The sequence below is a fragment of the Parasteatoda tepidariorum genome, chromosome 7, assembly GCF_043381705.1.
Source record: "Parasteatoda tepidariorum isolate YZ-2023 chromosome 7, CAS_Ptep_4.0, whole genome shotgun sequence".
Taxonomy (NCBI): Eukaryota; Metazoa; Arthropoda; class Arachnida; order Araneae; family Theridiidae; genus Parasteatoda; species Parasteatoda tepidariorum.
Genome location: NC_092210.1, coordinates 62,406,641 through 62,429,570, shown reverse-complemented (window position 1 = coordinate 62,429,570; position 22,930 = coordinate 62,406,641). Strand labels below are relative to the sequence as shown.

At 29.6% G+C, this 22,930-nt stretch overlaps 1 protein-coding gene across 1 annotated transcript in view; it reads left to right on the top strand.

The window, feature by feature from the left end:
• The window catches only part of LOC107448427 (plexin A3), a 36,378-nt gene that overhangs the window by 5,927 nt on the left and 7,521 nt on the right, over window positions 1-22,930 (top strand). The window contains exons 3-17 of the mRNA XM_043042263.2: window positions 582-764; window positions 3,000-3,128; window positions 5,025-5,128; window positions 7,003-7,129; window positions 10,648-10,810; window positions 10,892-10,985; window positions 12,469-12,580; window positions 13,992-14,120; window positions 15,950-16,057; window positions 17,901-17,994; window positions 18,970-19,157; window positions 19,921-20,090; window positions 20,341-20,470; window positions 21,729-21,865; window positions 22,000-22,191. Of these exons, the coding sequence (XP_042898197.2) occupies window positions 582-764; window positions 3,000-3,128; window positions 5,025-5,128; window positions 7,003-7,129; window positions 10,648-10,810; window positions 10,892-10,985; window positions 12,469-12,580; window positions 13,992-14,120; window positions 15,950-16,057; window positions 17,901-17,994; window positions 18,970-19,157; window positions 19,921-20,090; window positions 20,341-20,470; window positions 21,729-21,865; window positions 22,000-22,191 (2,060 nt within the window). The remainder of the gene's footprint in view (window positions 1-581; window positions 765-2,999; window positions 3,129-5,024; window positions 5,129-7,002; window positions 7,130-10,647; window positions 10,811-10,891; window positions 10,986-12,468; window positions 12,581-13,991; window positions 14,121-15,949; window positions 16,058-17,900; window positions 17,995-18,969; window positions 19,158-19,920; window positions 20,091-20,340; window positions 20,471-21,728; window positions 21,866-21,999; window positions 22,192-22,930) is intronic.

Sequence of the window (22,930 nt, the reverse complement as noted above, 5' to 3'; positions counted from 1 at the left end):
TATGTATGTATGTATGTATGTATGTATGTATGTATGTATGTATGTATGTATGTATGTATGTATATTATGACTTCTGTTACTTTTATGCTTCAGCCAAACTATGATTTTATAATGATAGTCAAAGATGTCCGCCGGATAGTCTCTGCTTATTAATCATCATATCGCGTAAATTTTCTGTCCACAGTGATGAGAATGGCCTGACAACAATCAGAAATGGTTCTTGACAATTATATTCTTATGATATTTTGAAAATTTGAAACCTGTTAGCTGTTTTGATAACTTTATAAGACGAAACGTTTACAAGATTAAGGAAAATAAAATAATCTCGAAATTGCTTTGGAAACTTTAAAGTGTACATTATTTTCAAAGATTCATTTTTAAAATTGTTTTCAAAACTCACTGATATTTCTTAAAACTTTTTATGAATTCTCAAAACTTCTGAAAGAATAATTATGTAGCTGCAATACCTCTAATGCACTTGGGAGCAACGATAAATATCCGTATAAATTTGAGTACAAAATCTTAGGCATTTTAGTTAAGTTACAATTTTACAATAACTATTAAATTTTTATGAACTTTAGAGTTTAAAGAAAGAAGATGATATCTGCGGTTTACAGTTAAATACACCACATGACGGCAGCATTCCTATGAAAACCTCGCCTGTTTTACGTTTTTCTGGCACCCTTTTAACAGCCGTGGCGGCGACTGCACTTAACGACCATACTGTTGTCTTTCTTGGAACATCTAATGGACATCTTAAAAAGGTATACATTCTTTTCCAATGAAATTAAGAAAACACAAAGAAAAAAACAAGTAAATATATAATTTACAGTGCGCAGAAGAAAAAAAGCGAACACATTAAATAACTTTTGATCTAATGATTGGATTTTCACACAATTGCAAAGAATCTTAATGGTGGCTTAACTTATGCAGATAGTATTTTAAGTTACGAAATATGATCATATTTTTTCTGAATAAACATATATTTATTTCGATGTATTTGGATTTGTAACCCTCAAAATATGAAAGGGTGTCGCCAAAGTCTGGAATGTATAGTCCCTATAATTTTATCAGGAGAGAGGTTGAAAGGTTGGTTCCTTTAATGTTGATTTTACTTTTTGCTTATTACACCATATCTCTGAAACTAATGAAGCTAATCGAAAGATATTTGCACTCAATTACCAATGAACTATATCTAAATTTAAAATCTGGTAAAAATTATCTTTTATAATTATTTATTACTATTTAATTTTCTAATAGTCAAAAAAAATTTGTAATATTTGCAAAAAAGCAAATTTTTTTTATCAATTTTGGTGTAATTTTAAATGATAAAATTCAAAATTTGGAGGGAATATGCTTAATTGTTTTTAATGAGGTATTTTTAGGATGATGGGATCATTTCAATCATCTTTGGGATAAATATTGCATCTTTGCAATGACGAAAAATTGCACAAAAAGTAAAATTATCGCAGAGGAGACCAAATTTTTAACTTCCTTTCTGTCTAAATTAGGCCATGCTTCTCAGATTGCGGAATACGCCCATATAATAAGCATCAAGACTATAAATACATCAAGTAAGTTTTTTGTTGTTGCCATATTTCGTAACTTTAAATATTACCTGCACTAATTACCAAATGTATGATCATGTCCAAACAAATCAATACCTCTGGGGTACTGGATCGATCGTTCTCTGATTCAGGTCAAAATTACGATTTGTGGGTGAATGAATGGATGTATGAATGGGTCCGTCCTATAAAACGGGTGTGGCGTTTGGTGTGGCAGAAGTAGTATTCATGGCCGTAGATGGCGCCACTGAAAAACAAGAAACGCACACTCTGCCTTAAATTTGCTCGGTTTCCCCACGCAGCCTTGTCCGTGTGGCAAGTGGCATTAGAACCAACCAACCATGATTATGTCCTTGATCCAATAAGATCGAGTCTTAGTAAATGAAAATCCGATTACGAGTTATTAAAAAATGTTCTCTTTTTTTTCTTCTTTTTGTTAATTGTACACGGGACGTTTATTTTCCATAAAAGTACTTTTTGCTTTTAATAGTATTTACATAAATTAAAAGATTGAAAACTTGTGTATTTTTCTACTTAATTGCCAAAAAGAACTATGCATTATCGTTGACTCTGCAATAGTTTTTGTACGTCGGTGTTCTACCTGTTTTCATCATCTACTTGAAAGGGTGATTGTTAAACTTCACTTTTCTAGCTCTTTTCGAAGAAGAATTGCTTTAATTTGAAGGGAACACCCCTCGTCTGTGGTCTGGAGAAATTTCAGTAACTATGGTAATGAGGTTAAAAAGAATTTAATGCCAATGTTGGTTATAAACTTAAAACAAATTTAAACTCGGGTTCGCGTAAGAAGTATCAAAAGCTCCCTACTTTGGAATGTACCCTGATTAGTACCTTGAGCAACGCACAGTCCTTGACATTATGGCGGTAGAAGTTCTTTTGTTAAAGATACAGCAGATAAACCTTTCTGTTCTATTAGCAGTAACAGCTAACAGATACTGTCAAGCACTGAAATGGTGAAACTTATGTGAGCATTTTGAAATAGGAGAAAACAGATGTTGTGCAAGGGCATAAGGCTCCCTGTTAGAAACTTTTTCTTACTGTCACGTGCTATTCCACACGCGTTTTTGACCACAAACAAATTGTGGTCACTAGCTTTCTATAATCAAATTGCCACGTGCAGCAGAATCTTCAAAGATCTTATCTTTCAGAAATTCTTCGTTTGTCATGAGGTGATTCGAATGTTGAAAGCTAGTAACCGCAATTTGTTTGCTGTCAAAAACACGTGCTAGGTCGAGTAGCACCAAGAAAAAGTTCCTAGCGGGCAGCCAAAGAATCTGCCTATCTTCACTCATTAAACTGGGAACTCCCGCAACAGTTTAAATAAAGCATCATCACGCATATAAACCCTAAAGTCATAATTTTTTCTATTATCACTGTACAGTTAATGATTTTCTGATTGCTTTGATTTCGCTTAAGGCTGTTGTAGAAACACAATCAAAAGCTTGGGAATACACAGATCTAGTAATAGACGAAGGAAGTCCAATTAAGGCTGATATGTTTCTTAATAAGGATGCTACTCATCTGTTTGTCATGTCAGAAAGAAAGGTATTCTATACTTTTCTGTTTTTAAAGGCATTTTATACTTCTTTTTTGTAAAAGTGTATATTCCATACTTTTTTTCATACTATAGAGCGTTTCTCTTTCTTTAGAATTTAAATTTAATTTACATTCATTATTCGTATTTCTTATGGTGAAAGTGTGTTGCCGATATTGAAGCTATAAAACTATTATAAAACAAAAATGTACTAATAACACATATTTTTTGTTTCAATTAATAATTATGACCTATATTAACTAAGCATAGGTGCCGATAATAGTATGGCGCTTTTTGACTGTTTTCCAAAATGAAGTGCTTTAAGTGCTTTTACGCCATAAATTTTGCTTTTTAGTACATAGCTTTTTCATTTTTTGCTACGTATCTATTACATAAATTAATTAAGCATCATTAGCGTCAATAATAGTTCGGTGATATTTTAAGTTTCTTATAAACCAATTAGTACTACTTTTCCATTAATTTGCCCTTTCAATTGTAAGCACATAAAAATTGTGAATTATAATGTTAAATTAATTTCATGAGAAGCCAACACCATACATAACTAATATCTTTTCATCTCAATTGCCATTGAATTTACTTTTACAGAAACATGTTTTAAAAGAATTAAATAAACAAAGGAAACATATGATTTCAGATAATCCAAGGAATACTAATTTGGTGACGCAGTCTTCCTTTTGCTTTTCACAACATGCCTCATTATTTGATTTAAATTAATAAAACTAATTATCATTGACGTCTATTATAATATTGGCGTTTTTTTGTAATAATATTGGCGTTCTAGATAAGGTATTAGCACCATTTGTTAATTTTGCTTTTCAGTACAAAGCATGTTTTTTTATTTCAATTATCATTAATTTTAAATTATTTAGTTTCATAATAACATGTTTTAAAAGCATAACTATCAACAAAATAAACATGTGGTTTCAGATTACCTTAGGAATTTTGGTGCGCAATCCTCCTATGCTACCACGTTCACATTGTTCATTGATATTATTTAACATAAAGAGAAAAAATTAACTAAATATAAAACTCTTCTCTTGATCAAATAGAGCTATTAGGTAGCAAAATATCATTGTTATTTTTAAAATATTTGGAAAAAATAATCGTCTATAGTTAAATATAAAAAAATGGCTAACGATTAACTTATCAGAAAATTCCATTTCATTTTTCGCTCATTCTGCTGAAACAACTGGTAATAGAATGTTCTAATGTCGACAGTGATCTTCCTCGTGCTTCGATCCAAAAATATGCTAAATTTCACCACACCCAGTCGAATTTCAATAAAGAAATATAATTATATAAAAGTAAACAGAAATGTAACAATGCACTAATTACAAACCGTAAAGTGTTAACTATCCAATTATGCAATATCAGATAACCGTTTACTTTAAGGGACTTTAGAGGGCACTACGGCCTGCTAGATATGAAGAAACTTGAAGATAAGAGTTTAAATGATGTCCAAGTTGACCGTCTTTAAATATTGTCCGTCAAGAATTATTTAAATCATGAAAACAATATTTGTTTCGAGGAAACTAAAATGATGGCTGACAGGATCATAAAAAGTTTTAGAACGTCGCAAATTATTTGGAATATATTAGCGGTAGCTATAGAGATTGCTTGTCTTAAAAGTAAAAATGATTTAGAATACTTTTTTTTTCTTCATTAAGTTATAATATTGTGAATCTGCAAGCATGCTATTAATGTATGAGACTTTGCAAACAATGTGACATAATCTTTCGAGTTAGAAATAAAAATAAATATTTTCTTTTAAAGAATTAACTTGAATTGATTTCGATTCCATATTCTTTGATTTTAGGGCTGTGAAATTTCCCACTAGTTAAATACTTTGACATGATTTCTTTTCAAAGCAAAATATATATTTTCAGGTAACCAAAGTACAAACTCAGGGAAGATGTCATTTGTTTGAATCTTGCACGGATTGCTTGGGAGCTAATGATCCTTATTGCGGCTGGTGTTCTTCCCAAAATAAGTAACAACTTCACCTTATAGCACCCTTTACAAAAACAAGTATCATTCTCAGCTAACAGTTTGTTTAATCGTTGAGAAAATTAGATTTTGAAATCAATTGATAAAGTAAAAATACAATTTAAGAATTTTTTATTGGCAGTAATTTCAATTGCAATGTAAGTGTAGCTAACATTGAATTGAAATATTACTATTATTTTTCAAATATTTCTTATTTCAAATATTTGATTAATTAATATTACTTTCAATATTTTAGACATATGGAATATTTAATTACTTAACATTTCCTTAAATAGTTGACAATTTTTAATGCTTTTTTCGTTAAAAAAACTATACATTCAACTATTGTTTTAGTTTTACTATATCTAAGTCAAATATATATGTACTTTAAATTTTGACATATAAGTATATTTTTATATAGACATGAATAAAATAAGCTCTGTGCCTTTATGCATAACTAATGCATTTTGAAACCAATTTACAATGCAATACTATATTTAGAAAACAATATAAATTCGGCTTTTTTTAAAACCAGAACTTTTTTTACTTTGTACCTGTTATTGACACCAAATGCTCCTCTTTGCAACGTGTAACGTGTTGTAGTAAAATACTATTATTATTGTGTTGAACAAAAAGAGCCAAATCACAAATGTATTACAAAAAAAAGTATTAAAACAGAAGACTCATTTGTGTTATGTTACAATATCAAGAAAAATAACCGTAAGGAGAACATATTAATACGGGTGTATCATTTGAGTAAGCTAAATTTACTTGCGCACTTAATGCAAATGCACCACAATGTACCACACATATCCATAAGATCATCTCATAATCAGATCAAGACACGCTGTCAAAATTCTGATTCTGAAATTATGGTTAAATAGCGAGTTGCAGCCTGTCCATTCAATTAGCCGTTAAATTTACGGTAAAAAGAACATTTCTTAACTTACGGTTTTGAAACCGTTTGCATCTAGTATGGTTAGAAAACCATGAATACAAAACAATACAATTTTTTTAATTATTTACAACCATCATGGTTTCAAAAACAAAAGAAATTAAACAGGACTCTGTAGGTAATTTAGCAGCTTTATGGTGTTGCCATCTGTGTGAATCATATTCTAATAAATAAACTCCCTTTCTGTAAATCATAAAATTGATAGATTCGCCCTCCCCACTGTAACATGTACTGATTAGGGGATCTAGTTCAAGCTCCCCTGTTGGTGCTAGACTTTCTCAGAGTGAAAGAGCTTATGGACTTGATCTAGCTCTGCTGCTCATGGGGATGAGAACAACAACACTGATCTGCAAGGAACTAAGTTGTTTCGTTAGGTTGGTCTAGTTAGTGAGATAAAGTTCTGGTTTTACAGCCGTTGTTGTTGTTGTTTTCAATCCTTCACAATATAGCTTCCGCTACATAATCCATGAGTCGAAAAGCTCTGGAAAAGTTACACACTAAAATTGGTGGAAAAATTAAGAATGTCCTTCAAGAAAAATTCCAGAAAATCAAGGATGCGTTCGGGGGAGCAGGATTCAATATGCACTTGCTTGAGTTTGACCGTATTTGGTGACAACAGTTAATAAACGGTTTTTTTACAATTGACAGTTTGAATACAAGTTTATTTAGAGTTATTTGACTGTTTGTTTGTAAATGGTAAAATAACAATTAAATAAATTGTTATTTAACCATTTTTTCAGAGAAATTTCTAACAGTGCGCGATTATTTGCAATTAGGAAAAAAATATTTTGACCAAAATTGCAATATAAAAATCAAAAAATATGCCGTGTATTATATTACATATAACCGATCGGTAATTTTCTCAACGCACAGAAAATGAGCAAACAATATAATATTTGCACTGATAATTATTTTGATTATAGATGCAGCTTAAATTCAGAGTGTGCGGAAGCTGAATATGTTCCATTGTACTGGCTATCTGTAACTGATCACTGCATATACTTAAACGCAATCGAACCACAAGAGACTTTGAAAACAGCTTCACAAGTTGTAAGCATATGCTATTAGAATATCTGAAAAAATATATATAGTAATGATATAATCCGATGCAACTGTTTTTATAAATGATCCAACCAAACATTATTTTGTGTATACAATGTAGGAAATAACTGTAAATTCTACTGGAAAAAAATTATGTTTTTCATTGAAAAAAACTGTTAAGGAAAAATGCGAATTTTTTTCTGTGTTTTTAAACGTTATTCACTGTCTTCAACCGTAATAGCTTTTCACCCAAAATCATCAGTTTAAATACTATTTTCGTCTTACAATTTTGCTTACAGTAAGATAACTTTACCTTTATTTAACTAATTTATTAACTTCATTATTATCAAATTTACCTTGGATATTTTTGCTAAGTATTAAAAAAATAATAAAAATTAATATGTTTGTACTATTTAATATAAGCTGAGTATCTTTTTAATAAGAATTGTATGAATACAAATCTAGGTTGAAATTGAATGGCCCCATGAAGGTTGCTGGGATAAAATTTACGCCAATGTTTGAAACTATTTTATTAGTTACACTAATTTTATTAATTACTAGGTAAATATCAGTTCTTCGTACGGAATAAAAAGAAGCATTAATAAATTGGCACTGAACAACACCAGAAAATCATGCACAAAACTGTAAGACAAATAATAGGCTAAAATAATTTCAATCTTTTCTTAATTATTATTATTTGTCGCCCTTCTCAGCAGCTTTACGTTATTAGAATACAAAACACGCACTTAGGTTCATCCCATAAAAAATAAAAATTAACTGCATTCGGTATCATCTGGTATAATTTTGTAGCTCTAGGCAAGTCATCATATATGAAATTTACAGCAATCAAGCTACGTTCTCTTGTACTTACGGCCGTAGCCGTAAAGGCCTATTTCCTCAGTATCTATGATAAAAGTATTGATTTAGCCGTAATAGGGACTGAATTTAATCCTAAAATAATTTGTCCCTATTTAAGAGTATATGAGCAATTCTACAAATAAACGCCAATTAGGCGGTAAAAAAAAAATTTTTTTTTTGGGGGGGACACACTATTTCTACATGAATTTTCTTCTTTTTTGCACCCTAAAAAGGCAAGAGAAAATCGTGAACATGGAATTTTTTCTTTGTGACATACTTTAAATGTAAAATACTCTTTCTGACATACTCAGATAAATCTGAGCCATTTATTCAGATAAAACGATTTTTACATAAATATAATATTATTATAATGTCTCTCTAACATGTATTTATAGAGATTTCGTACTATAAGATTATATTTTAGTATAAAAAACAAAAATAAAAAAATTTTATCAAAGTTCCCAAATTTAAAAAATCGGGAAAAATTTGAAATTGATATTTTGACATTTAAAGAATGTCACAAAGAAAAAATTTCATGTTTAATATTTTTTCTTGCTTTTTTAGGGTGCAAAAAAGAAGAAAATTCATGTAGAAATAGCATGCCCCCCCCCCAAAAAAAAACATTTAATTTTTGTTCCACCACCTAATTTGCGTTTATTTTTATAATTGCTCATATCGTCGCTTTGAAACTAATCGTAGTAAATCGAAAAATGAGATATTTGGGTCATTTTGTGTAAAAAAAAGTGTTATCTTCATAGTTCCATAAAATTAATTTAGAGAGCAGATCGTTATCGCATTGGCGCGATTAGCATTAGCGCGGAAGGAATNAAAAAAAATCACCCTTTTAGAGAAACAAAGTGTTATCTTCATAGTTCCATAAAATTAATTTAGAGAGCAGATAAATCATTATCGCATTGGCGCGATTAGCATTAGCGCGATTAGCATTAGCGCGGAAGGAATAATAAAATAAAATCGAAGAAATTGCTCTCCTGAAAAACTTGCTTTTTTGAGTTAGCACGGTTTAGTTTCAAAGCGACGATATGAGCAATTCTACAAATAAACGCCAATTTTTATACTTAAATATAATATTATAGTATGAAATCTCTATAAATACATTTTAGAGAGAAATAATATTAAATTTATCTAAAAATCGTTTTATCTGAATAAATGGCTCAGATTTATCTAAGTATGTCAGAAAGAGTATGTCACATTTAAAGTTTGTCACAAAGAAAAAATTTCATGTTCACGATTTTTTCTCGCCATTTGAAGGTGTAAAAAAGAAGAAAATTCATGTAGAAATAGTGTGCCCCCCAAAATTTTAAAATTTTTTTTTGGCAGCCTAATTGGCGTTTACTTGTAGAATTGCTCATATGTGGTGTATATTGAAACTGCATCAATTTTCATAATGCCAACAGTGCCTGCTTCCAAAACCATCGAAGTAAATAATAGTATGACGACTTTTTGCCGTTCTCCATAACAAATAAATACATTTTTTTAATTAATTTTGCTATTTTAGTACATAACTTATTTTTATATTTCAATTCGTACCTATTACCATAGTTAATTAAGCATCATTTACGTCAGTAATAGTTTGCCAATTTTTTACGCGCTCCTAAACGAATTAGTGCTATTTTTCCATCAATTTTGCCTTTATATCTCATTATTGTAATTCAATTCCAAAATAACTTATCATTGGAGTCAATAATAACATTGGTATTTTTTTGACGTTTATCCTCAAAGGTATTAGTACCATTTCTCCATTAATTTTGATTTTCAATACAAAACATATTTTTTAATTTCAATTAATTTATATCATTGGAGTCAATAATAATATTGGTATTTTTTAACGTTTATCCTCAAAGGTATTAGTACCATTTCTCCATTAATTTCGATTTTCAATACAAAACATATTTTTCAATTTCAATTATTAATTTCAAATTATTTAGTTTTATAGTAACGCATCTTATAGTTATTATCTTATAGTTTACTATAACGCAATAGCTTCCTAAACCAACGAGCAAATTCCTTTTTTTTTAAATTAGCTGAATTAAAAATGTAATTAAAAAATTCGAAAATTGGAAATCGCAATTTGTTTACAATTGTAATCATTTAGCTCCATGTTCAGTGTTGTATTTTTAGAGATACGGTTTACCCGCAATTCAATTTCCAGACACACACAAATTATTTATTTTATTATATGTAAAGATTTTGGGTAACAAATGTAACCCTGCACTATTTAAAGCTTTTAAGTTCATCAATGGATGGTATTGTATAAAACAGTATCAGGTATATAAGATAAAGCTAAGATTTTGCGTTCAGGTCAGCAAAATAAATGAAACAATCTAAATATTAACTATCCAAGGATGACTACATTTGTTTTTAATACCTTTTAAATTTTTTGCATGTCTTTTCAGAGCAAGAATTTTGTGATCAGTATGCAAATTTCTGAACATAATTCTAATTTCCATTATATTTCTGTGTGTTTATTAGATCACTACATTGTTAAAATATTTTTAAAGAACCTACTGTAATAATTATGAATTTCATTTTTGTTTTAAGTTGTAAGAATTACTGTAAGTTGAAATGGTAATTTTCTCGCGTATTTCACAAGAATAATTCTGCGAAGCAATGCTAGAAAATATATAAATATTTCATTAATTAATTTTCAGGTTAGCTTGCACTTTAGTAATCTCCCCCAACTAGATATTAAATATTTCTGTGACTTCAAAATATTTGAGAAATCTTATAAGATGGACGCTACAGAAGTGAATGGCGTTATCGAGTGTCCTACGCCCCCAGTGCCATCGCTACCAAATATAGTCCAAGGACAACGTAAGACTTTTTTTTTAAATCAAAATTTATCCAAATTTTTTTTAAGGAAGTCCTTGTTACTAATAACTGCCTTTTCTTTAGATTACTACACTTCTAAATTAACTGTAACAACAAATATTGATTGGGATGTAGCGGTGACTAATTTTACCTTTTATGAGTGCGACTCTTTGAAGACGTAAGTGGTTAATTACAATTTTCTTATAAGAAAAATAATTTTTTCTTTTTAGTGAAATATCGTATTTTTTGTGAAATAATAATTTTAAATGTTTTCTCCAAAATTTACGTAAGCTTTGAATTTTTGTGAGATTCGTGCAGTGAAATGTGGCAAACGAATAAAAGAATGCCAGGCAGCTGACAATTTAGAGCTATTTAACAAGGATCGCTATACAGAAGAACAACGCATAGTTGAGAAAGATTTCGAGAAATGTTGTGCTATTTCCTATTGGTATAATTTTCAAATTGGTAATCGAGAGCAACTTTCCAAATAAACGTTATGGGTTTTTTCTTTGGAAGTCTTATGCTTATTTGAACGAGCCCTCAACAAAAGAAAAAAACCTACAGTGTAATAATAATACGAATAAATAAATATTTTTAAATAATAAATATTTTAAATAATAAATATTTTTAAATAATAAGTATTTTTAAATAATAAATATTTTAAAGAATAAGTATTTTTAAATAATAAATATTTCAAATAATAAATATTTTTAAATAATAAATATTTAAAATAATAAATATTTCAAATAATAAATATTTCAAATAATAAATATTTTTCAATAATAAATATTTTTAAATAATAAATATTTTTAAATAATAAATATTTTAAATAATAAATATTTTAAATAATAAATATTTTTAAATAATAAACATTTGTACTTATTATGGCTATAGATATGACAAAATGAAAAAGTATATATCATTAGAAAGTAATTGCTAAATCAATAAAATGCAGAAACAGCTGTTCACATTTATTTTCTTAACGATCTTTACTAATAAATAAGCATAGTCAATCATAAAGTTTAACTGCGCCGTAATTTTAAAAACAAACAGTGTATGGTAACGGGCATGCTATCTATTTGAGTAGGGAGGTATTTATAGTTATGCTTAAAAAGCAGTCATGACTGAAAATATTCTGAAATAAATCATTTTACCTATATTTTTTATTCTGAAAAAATACCCACCTTTACCTTTCGTAAAATATTCCAATTGGCTTTTTCTTTTTTAAAATTTTAGTAAATATGTAATTTAGAGTACTTAACACATTTATAAATAGTAAAAAGATAAAGCTTCTCATTTCTGGAAAGTAATTCTGAGAAAAAAAATTTCGGTGTTATTTGCTACAACTAATATACCCTTTCAACTAATTTCTTAAAAATAATATATTTTTATAACTAGAGTCAAATGATTTTTTATTTTTCGAACTGGAAAGAGTTTTATTAATGCTCGTGCTATAAAGAAAGTATATGCAAATTCTTAGACACCTTCAAGAAAAAAAAATATATTTAAGTGACACTTAATTATAAAAACTCACTCATATTTAGATAAATAATATCTGTTGTCATTCAGAAATTCAGTTTTATATTTCTTGTGTAAAGACAAAAAGAATTAAAAAAGTTACTCATTATTAGTTTTAATGGTATATGTTTTAACTATTTTAGTTGTACTGATTGTGTTTCCAGTAAGTTCCCTTGCAGTTGGTGCATAAACAGCTATACCTGCATTGATAACACTGAAGAATGTCAAAAGGATGCTTTTATAGAACCCATTTCTGTAAGTCTTAATTATTTAAAAAAAAATTTAAAAAAGAAAACATTTTACATTTTGAACTTAGTAACGCAGAAAACTAAAAAAATATAAAGTGATTCAAAAATATAAAGTGTTTAAAAAGTTTGTAAATTTGTGATAAAAAAGGGAAGATGCATTCTTAACGCTATTGTATGAAATTACTCACAGTTGATATTGTATTACAAAATAATTCAAAGCATAGAGAAACAGACTTCTTGGTGGGGGATACACTTAGTCGACGTGGAATCATCATTTGTGGTAGATGCCCCATTTCCAATTGTTCAGAGCACTTCAAATTGTTTGATATTCCATTCACTGCATACTTCAGTAAGCTTCAGGTAATCTCGATACCAGGCCATTCTTGCCTTATTTTAAGCTTATGGTCTGTAAATTTTAATTCGAATTCACAATGGATTAATATTTTCCATCTTACAAACTCTAGACTTATTTGTAAAGAGAGTATGTGCGAAAGTGTCTTAGGGTCAGCTCTGAAAAAAAATTCTATGGTGCATTTCTATCCCTGCATTGTCGTGTAATATCAAGTCATTTATGTATGTTACTAGAAATTTTTTAATCTAGTTTTGATTCCATTTGTAGTTTCAAACAATAAGTATCCCAAGCTAAAATGTGCATATTTAAAATAAACTGTATCGATTTTTTTTTTAAATTTTGAACAGTTTTTAAAATAATGAGTCATTTAAATAAAAACAATTATGTTTCTGTAAATTTATCTTACATGTAATTTTACCAACGTACATTATATATTGAAGCACTGTAACAAACATTACATTGCCTCTCTTTCATCTTCAAGGAAAGTCTGCTTGATATTTTAAAAGTATTATTCAAAAAAAGATATTGAAGTACAATTTAAAGAAGACAAACGTAAAATAAAGTATTTAAGCAAAGTATTAGCGTAATTGAAAATCTGTTGTTAAAACTTTATTATGAGCAAATTTTGCTTTTAATGAAAATATAAATGACTGACAATTAAATATAATTTATTGATAAACATAAATATTTGAGAGGCAATATAAATTAGTCGGGTAATACGTCTTAGGGAGCTTAAAATAAATACAACTGCTCTGTTAATTGATAAAAAAAAACCTTTAATGAGCTCTTTATAGACATTAAACTATTACAGTTTTAAAAAAGAACCTTAATGAGGAGATAAATTTTATAAACAAATCTTACCTTCTGTTTTCAAATGATTTCCTGGAGAAATTGGTCACTCAGGATCAAATATCTTTTTAGTACTTTTTCCGAAGATATTTTTAATTTTTAAATCAGCATCTACTTAAATTGATCGTTGTCAATGTTATGTTGTCAATAATCTTAAATCAGTATAAACAAAAATGTAATTAATGCTCATTTTATATGTTTCTTTATTCTTCTGCAGGCTTTGAACCCAAAATCTGTATCTGGGCCTAATTCTTGCCCAAGAATTCTGAAAGCTGGCAAATCAACAGAAATTTTAATTCCATCTGGAAACAGAGAACGAATTTCAGTCAAAATTGATGGTATAAAAGTGTGTAGTGTTAACGTATACCATATCATTAGTTCGTATTCGATTTATTGTGAAAGGAGAATTCCAAAGTGTATCTCTGTTTGTATATACGTAACAGAAATAATAGCGTTATTCCCACACATAAATGTTTAGAAGGTATTAAGATGGAGATATAAGAAAATTTTGTTAAGTCAACTAGATGGAGTAAAAATGATCACAAAACTTAAACCCCCAAATGTAAAGTGGATTCATTTGAACAGCTAGTCAAAAATTAGTCAAGGTTAATGTTGCTTCAATACGTTATATTGCGTTTTATGCTGTTTTTATACGTAACCATGCGTGCTAATAGCACCTTCGTAATGTTACTTCAGATGCTTGATCTTGAATGAAACATTGATTGCTGGACCCGATAACACTTTCTTTAATCGAAACACGTGATGAGCAACTCTCAAATGTTTGTAAACACTTGTTTCAAACTTCTTTGTCAGGAAAGAAGTTCAACCAGCTCTATTACATAATGAGATTTGCTCGAGAAAAAAAATCCTAGTTATTATCTAAATGTGAAAGAATTCTTCCTTCGATATTCAAGGTCATGAGGCAAGTCTTTACATATCTTAATACAAAATGAAACATCCCGCGCTGTCTGTAGCTTGTCTATGAAAAGAACTCCCCTCACTCCCCTCTTCGCCATCCTGAGCCAAAGCTTGTCTTAAGCAATGAACCAACGACCCTACTTGAAATAGTTAAACCTCGTAACCATAATCACAGCCACTGCTTCCGGCGAATGTCTAGGGGAGTTTTTTTTCCATAGACAGACTATTGCAGTAGCAGTGTACTTGGTAGCTTTCAGCGCTCCTTACGAGAAGAAATCAAAACTTAAGTAGGTGAGCGTAAAGGCAACCCAGCTGCATCCCTACGGTGCTCTAATTGCAATATTGTTGTGGAATGCTAAGTGCAATATTGTTGTGGAATGTTGTGAGATCCTCGTGACGACGTTTCTGGCTTGGAGATGACATGGCATATACATAATTTTAAATACATGTCATCTCAGACCTAGCATCTAATGTATTGGAGGGACAGTTGGTATTTTATCTCTTAAAAAATGAAACTTTAAGATTTTGTTTCTTAGTGTGTCTTTACGAATAAGTTTGCCTGCTTAAAAATATAATAGGTTTTACGTCTCGCTAATAAAAGTTTTTAATTAACAATAAAAAGTTTTGAGAAAGATAAAAAATTCGCAAAAAAAATCGATTCCAGTAACTTTTTGTACAGTTTTATGGAATATAAGTGTCTTATTATTTGAGTCTAGGGGATTTTGTTTCATAACCAAAATGTACAGAGATATACTAAAAAAGTATTCCGTAATGTGTAAATAATGCTAAAAAGTGAAATTAGTTTTATAAAAAAATTAAACTTATCAATTATTTTTTAACTGATTGAAGTTTTCTTTTAAAAAAATTGCATTTATTAGTTTATTTCCTTCTAAGCTACATATTTTTAATTAAAAATTGTCATTGCTGCCGTATCAATATACTACAAATACTGGTTCAAATCAGCATTATTTTAAAATACTGACAGATGATGATTCTAAATACGGATTTAAATCAATATTTAGCGGTCTGTTTTCAAGAGGTTTACCTATTGCTAAACTTTAACAGAGATAAATATTGACGCACATTTTAGTGTTCACGGGACAATCAAATGCAAGAATTGAATTCTTGTCGATAAAACTATCGATATTTATTTTGCATTTTGAAAGTATATTAAAATTTAGATATAATAATGCGCATTAAAAATTATGTTAAATTATACTATTTCTTACTAACACAATTTTTCTTTTTCTTTCACAGCCTTACATGAAAGATAAAAACTTCTTATGCCAATTCATTATTGAAGAAGTAGTTCAAAAGGTCAAGGCAACTCTAAATGGTGATTTATTATCCTGTGAAGAAGTAACGGTAAGCAATAGTAAGATAACTTTAAAAAATCTTTAACAAACAAGTAATTACAAACACACTCTTGAATAAAATCAAACGTTAAGATTATTATTTTTATGACTAAATTATTTAGACCATATTAGAAAACACAATAAAGCTAAACAACGTAAACAAACCTCGAATAATAATACCTGGGGTATACATCGAATTTCTTGTCTGCGGGGTCCTGCGTAGATTTTATTTTGCAGCTGCCGTTAAACATCCAATTTAATTTTGAGTTAACGACTACTAATGTTCAACTCCATAGGATTGTAATTTTGAAATTAATCCAGAAAATAAGGTAACTTCTGGATCAAGTATAGGAAGTAATTTTCCTTCTTGGAGGACTTTATTGTTAATGAAACTAAGCCGATTTTGCGTTAAATGGAGAGAAAAACCATGAACAACTTCATGGAATGGAAAGGGAACTCTAACCCAGGATCCGTCTGCCAGTAAGGATATTTTTACGTCAGCACTGTGGCCGGCACAAGCCTGAAGCGGAATTCGGATTGGCCAGCTATTGCTAGGATTCGAACCCCTTTCAACTCTTTTAAAGAAGAACGCTCTATCTCCTGATCCATCTCGGCTCCATCACGGTATATCTTATTTTATAACCATCGATCAACAGCCTATTCTATTTTGAGTTTGTAGCTATCAATGTTCAACTCCGCAGCCTTGTCGCTTTGAACCCGATTCAGAAGACGGGGGATCTCCTGGGTCAAGTATTGGGAGAAATTTGACTTCGTGTAGGACTTTTTCATGGAACTAACCCGCATTTCCGTTGCATGGAGAGGAAAACCCCTGAAACCTCCCATGGTTAGCCCTGCTGGAAGGGGACTCTAACCCATGATCCGTCTGCCATTGAGGGTATTTTTACGTCAGCACTGTCGGGGTCCGATTTCAGCAAATGAAAAAGAAATCTCGCTCCTAATCCTTTTACATTAGTGACCGGGCTATTGTTGACATATTATTTTTCTTACAGATTGTCTTCCATGTACCTCTCTTAACGTAACTCTCTTACGTAACTCACTTGCTTCTCAATAGATGGCAGCTCCCGTGTAGTAAATGGTGACTGATGCACGTTAAATCTGTCGAGTCTCAAAGTCCTCCATGTTCCCATAACAAATCAATACCCCTGGGTGTACCGATCCAGGAGTTTCCTTGTCTTCTGGATTGGTTCAAAATTACAAGCCTACGGCGTTGAACATTTGTAGTCGTAAACCCAAAAATTGGGTCGACTGTTCAACGGCGGTCATAAAATAAAAAAATAAAATAGATGGCAGCATTACACCACTTCGTCTTATTCTACAATTCACAGTTATTCGAATCTATCGTTATAACAAATCTTTTGAGTCTGAAGGCCTGTACTCAATTACATTTACTAGCAATTACATTTACTGTTAATTTACGGTCAGTGGCCATATATTTTGAGAGAAAATATTTACGAACAGACCTGTAATTTTATGGTCTTGAGAGCTTCTCGAGCATATGACGTTTTTCTGACATTCATGGCCATGAAATCATCGGAATATGATAGACATAGGAAGGAGTGCACCCAGAAAATGGGGAGTGATTGGGAGAAAATTGAGTTCATATTCTTGTTAAAGACTTTATTTTACATATTCAGCAGGAATGCGGCCAGTTTCTGTTTTTTCATGCTATGCAGCTCTATGGAATGTAAAAAATTGGTAGAAAAACCAACGTGGAGTAATTTCGACACTATTTTTTATAAAGGCACAAGAGTTTCAAAAATATGGCAATAATTATAACGCAATATCTGCACATTACATGAAGTTAAAATTAATGAACCATATTTATTTTTTAGTTTTCTCTTAGCTCTGGAAACGCAAGTACCTATGCTAATTTTTCTGTTTTGTATGACGAAGATAAATTGATAGATAATCCAGAGAACATTCTAGGTAAATTTTTAGTCATTTTATTTTTGCATATAATTGTATTATGGTCGAACTGCTTTATATCGGGTATCAGAACAATCAGTTTATTAAAGCAGCGTACTCGTTAAACTCGAGTATCTGAAATTATTACAAATAAAAGCTTATAATGAGTAAAAATGAACTACATAAATATATAAAAATGACTTTAGAGATAACTTAACGCATAGAGAACAAAATGGTTTAAAATGTGATAAAAAACATAAATTTAATTAGAAATTTTTCTTATCATTTTGAGAAATTTATTTTAAATTAAATAAATGGGATAGTAATTATTAAATAGCACAATTATCTTTAGAATTCGGACAAGAAATTTAAAATTGGCTCTGGAATCTTTGAAAAAATGTACAGATAAAAATATTCTTTTCGTGGTACTTTGCCTGCATTAAATAGATACTTTAAATAAAACAACTATATCATGAAGTGCAGAAATCTTATAAAATTGGCTGTAACTTAGTTTATTTATAGTATTATTTATTGCACTGAGAAATAAAATATATTGTTTCTGGTAGTTTCAAAATCTTTAATTGTTGAAGTACATCGCTGGCAAAGTCATAATAATTTTTTCTGACAATACGGCGAAACATTATATACCCTGTAAAATTCACAAATAATTTTTTTTTCACTTTCAAAGATGACCACTAGTAATCTAACTTCATTCACATTCAAGCTTAATTATTTAAAATAAACGAAATTATTTATTTAGAATAAAAAAATTAAAATTAATATGTTTTAATTATATTTGCTTTAAATTTCAAATTGGACTTATTTGTTTAGACATGTTTTCTTGTAAAATGGCAGTTGGTTCTAAATATTGTCGTTTTGCTTCTGTTTATTTCCCTAAATTGTTGAGAGGATATCATCCCACACTCATTAGTCTATTTTTCTATTCTAGAGATTAATTATTAAAATATTTCACTTATTAATTTATTACTTTTTCAGTGATCATTTATGAATGTTCCAAAATGGCTCAAAGCTGCGCGCTATGTTTGGAACTACCAGAAAAATATGGATGTGGTTGGTGCCAGGAAAACAAAGAGTCTTGCCAAGTTCATGAACACTGTAATCACACACCGATGAATTTGTGGCTTGATCAAGATTACATATGCCCGAATCCTCAAATAATAAGTGTAGGTATTTTACCAGAAAAAAAATGATTCCATAAATTATTTTTCCTTTCAATAAAATCTTACAGTTTATTCGGAAATATAACAATTAAAAAAAAAACAATTTAATCAGAAAAAACTGTTACATCCAGTATCTGGTAAAGAAATTGCTAATTCTGAAGACATTTATTAGTAGTAATTCGTATTATGGAAGAAGAGGGTGATAGATCAACAATTATAGATTATATAGGCCGTTTCAAAATTTCTAATTTTCTGTAAGAAAGCATGCATTTCTGAAGTTCCAATACACAATATTTTGTTTTTACTTTTGTTAGATAGTTAATAAGATATATTTTAGTTTAGTACCCGAATTAAAAGCCCTGACAAATTCTTAACGGGTGCTGCTTTGAGATCATGTAGTGAGTACAGCTATTTTAGATTAGTAAATGGGAGCTAGAGCAAAGTTATCGAGAGGCGTATTTCAATATGTAAAAAGTAAGATTGACATTAAGGGGTCCAAATTTTGGATCGCTCAGACTATGGGAACCATACTTCCCAGATTGCGGCTACCTCCTATATTTTGGGGATAAAAATTCCGAATCTATTGAAAAAATGGTTTGTTTAATCAGAGAAAGTACGTTTTTCTGTCTGATTTCATAACTTAAAATATTGTCTGTGTTTACTAATTAGCATATTTGAGATCACCTCTTTGAACCATTAAAAATGAGTCCCAGAACGTTTTTTTTTTGTTTTTTTTGCTCATTGTACATAAACTGTCTCTCTGTAGTTTAACCCAAAATCTGGACCATGGGGAGGTGGCACAAATATTACCATTAATGGAATCAACTTAGGAAGACATTATTATGATATAGAGAGTAACGTGCGAATTGTTCAAGGTAACGGGAAGGAAATTGCTAAATGCACTACTTATGAGGAATTGTATGTCAAAAGTACACAGTAAGTTTAATACACTTTTTATATTTTAAATTTTCTAAAAACTCATTATCTGGTATTGCTTGTCAAGTATTACTGTTTTACTTTTGTCTGGTATTGCTGTTTTGTGAGACAATGCTCACTTCAGCTGCCTTTCTCTACATGGAATTTACATAACTCATTCCATAGAAAATATATTAAAATGCTGAAATAAAAATTTTACACTATTGTAATTTTGCATCCTTAATTATATTATTTTTGTTTTTGTAACCAGGATCGTTTGTAAAGTTGAAAAACCGTTAAATTTTACTTATGGAAAAACCAAGCTCCGTCTGGATGGTTTCATTGAAGTTGGAGTTCTGAGAGAGTATTTTGCTCGGACCAAAGAACAATATTCTTTTGTGGTAAGTCAACTGATTAACGTTTTATGTAACATTGTTCCCAAATGAAATTTTTTTATTTTCTTTTATTAAAATTTTATGTAACAACAAAATTTAAATATACTCTGTTCTAAACAAAGCACCCGACACTGTAATCAGAAAGTAAAAGCTTTCTTTAAAAATATGAGCACAACGTTGAATCATAACATTTGGCAAACTCGCTGCAATCTTTAAGAGGCGTTAAGTTACAATGTATTATAAGTTTCGCAGTAAGTAAAAATAGTGTTACTTAATCAAATATAACATAGCTTAGCTTTCAAAACAATATAGTTCAATTAGACATCTTATTAAAACTGTAGCCAACTTTAACGATAATGGGGTTCAACGCACACTAAAATTTCTAACATCATACTTTTAATGTCATTCGCCGAAAAAAAATTTTAAATCACTCGAATTTAAAAAATGAAAAATAGTACTAAAAGCCAGAATAGTTCAGATTTTCACTGAATTTTTTTGAAAATGTACTGCGATTTGATGAGAAAAATAAAATCGAATATGTTTATCTTCATCTTGAATTATGGTAAAGTGCCTGAGTTAATTTTAAGTTGATTATTCTGTCACGATGATGCTATTATTATTATTATTATTTTTATGTCTATTTTGTGAATGAATAATTTCAAGAGAGCAAAATTCTGTCTTAAACTAAAACTGTACCAATTATCAAATTGTTGCAGAAGTCGTGTTTGAAGATTTGAGTTAAGGACATCATTCGAAGTCGAAATGCAACCTCTGCATAGCATAACACTTCTTATAAAAGAAGACCTCCACATCTCAAAGAATTTAACATTTTACTAGACTAATCTTACTTTTATTTAAGCAAATTTCATTTTAATGCTTTAAATTTTAGTTTTAATTATTGTAATAAGGGAACTCATTTGCATCTTGCAATATTTAGGAAAGAAAATTCGAGAATGTTTTTCATAATGTTTGATTAAATTTTGCATTGAAATTTTTTAATGCCATCAGCGTGGATACTTTTTGTTATTTACAGTTCATAAAGTTTAAGCATTTCATTACATTCTACTAGTTTACTTAATAATATTCTGCAAAATATTCATTTAATTTGAGATTATTATTAATTTATTTTGAGAAAGATTTATACAACTTTTAGCAATTTAAGATGTGTTTCTTGTATTGTGCAAAACTTCTTAAAATTTTGAGTAATCATGAAAAGATAATTCCAAAACTGGATAGAAAGTTTCTAAAATTTTAATCCTTCTAGAGCTCCAGAATAATTAATGTTGATCCAACCAAGGGACCAAAGTCAGGTGGTACCATTTTAACTATAGTGGGCTTGCATATGGACACTGGCAACAAAGCTAAGGTCTTTATTGGCAAACAGCTTTGCATAGTTCACAGGTAAATTATTTCAAGATTTTTTCTTTTTGAAGATATTTTTATTTTGTTCACTAAATACATATGCATCTAAATATTAAAATTTATTAAAAAAAATGTAATTAAAATGTTTGACATAGCAATTTCCTCCTTCATAGTCGTGACTCAGGAAAAATAAAGTGCATTTCTCCAGCTTCCAAAGAGACCAACAGACAAACTATTGCTGTTCAGTTTGATAGTGGGACGAGAATTTCTTTCTCTCAGAAGTTTGAATATGTAGAAGATCCTATTGTCATAGCTGTAGAATCTAGCTCCTCAGGCCAAAAAGATATTCCCAAAGGAATTCCCAGGTCGATGATCCCTATGATTTTTATTTTCAAAATAGTTTCCATTGTTTACACTGCCTTTGATAATGGTATTCGCATACAGAACGCAAAATTACAATTCTTTTGAACAAACGACTGAACTTTTTACTTATTAACATACAATCTAAATTATTCAGAAAATAAACTTTAAATACACTAATTAACCCAGGAATTATTTAATGTTACCCGATCAGACACAAATATCTATTTTCTCTGAATAATCATACCTTTTCGGATTTTTGACACTCAAAGTAAAGTGTGTAGCCTGAATATGGAAGATAACAAGTATAGTCACATATAACTCACATATAAGATGGATGCTAATTAATATTACTACAATTAAACTATTTATGATTATTAAAATAAAGAAAAAAAATTGTATTTTCAGCAAAAAAAATTTTAGCATAAAATAATAAGATTAGATAAACAAATTTTAAAGTCATTTTTAAATTTTCTTCGATTCGCTTGTATATTTCTATTTATATGACAACATTTGAAAAAGTAAATTTAACAATAAGAGACTGAAACTTTCTAATACACTTTTGACTAAACTTCAAGTATTTTATTCCTTATATAACGGACGCCTCCATGTTTGAATGATCAAAGGTTCGAATCTATCGGGAAAAAATCTTTTTGTGTGTGTATTTGATTTCGGTACTTTAAATATATTCTGACCAAATTAACTAGCCTATTTATGGTCATTCTCTTGAACATTTAGTATTGC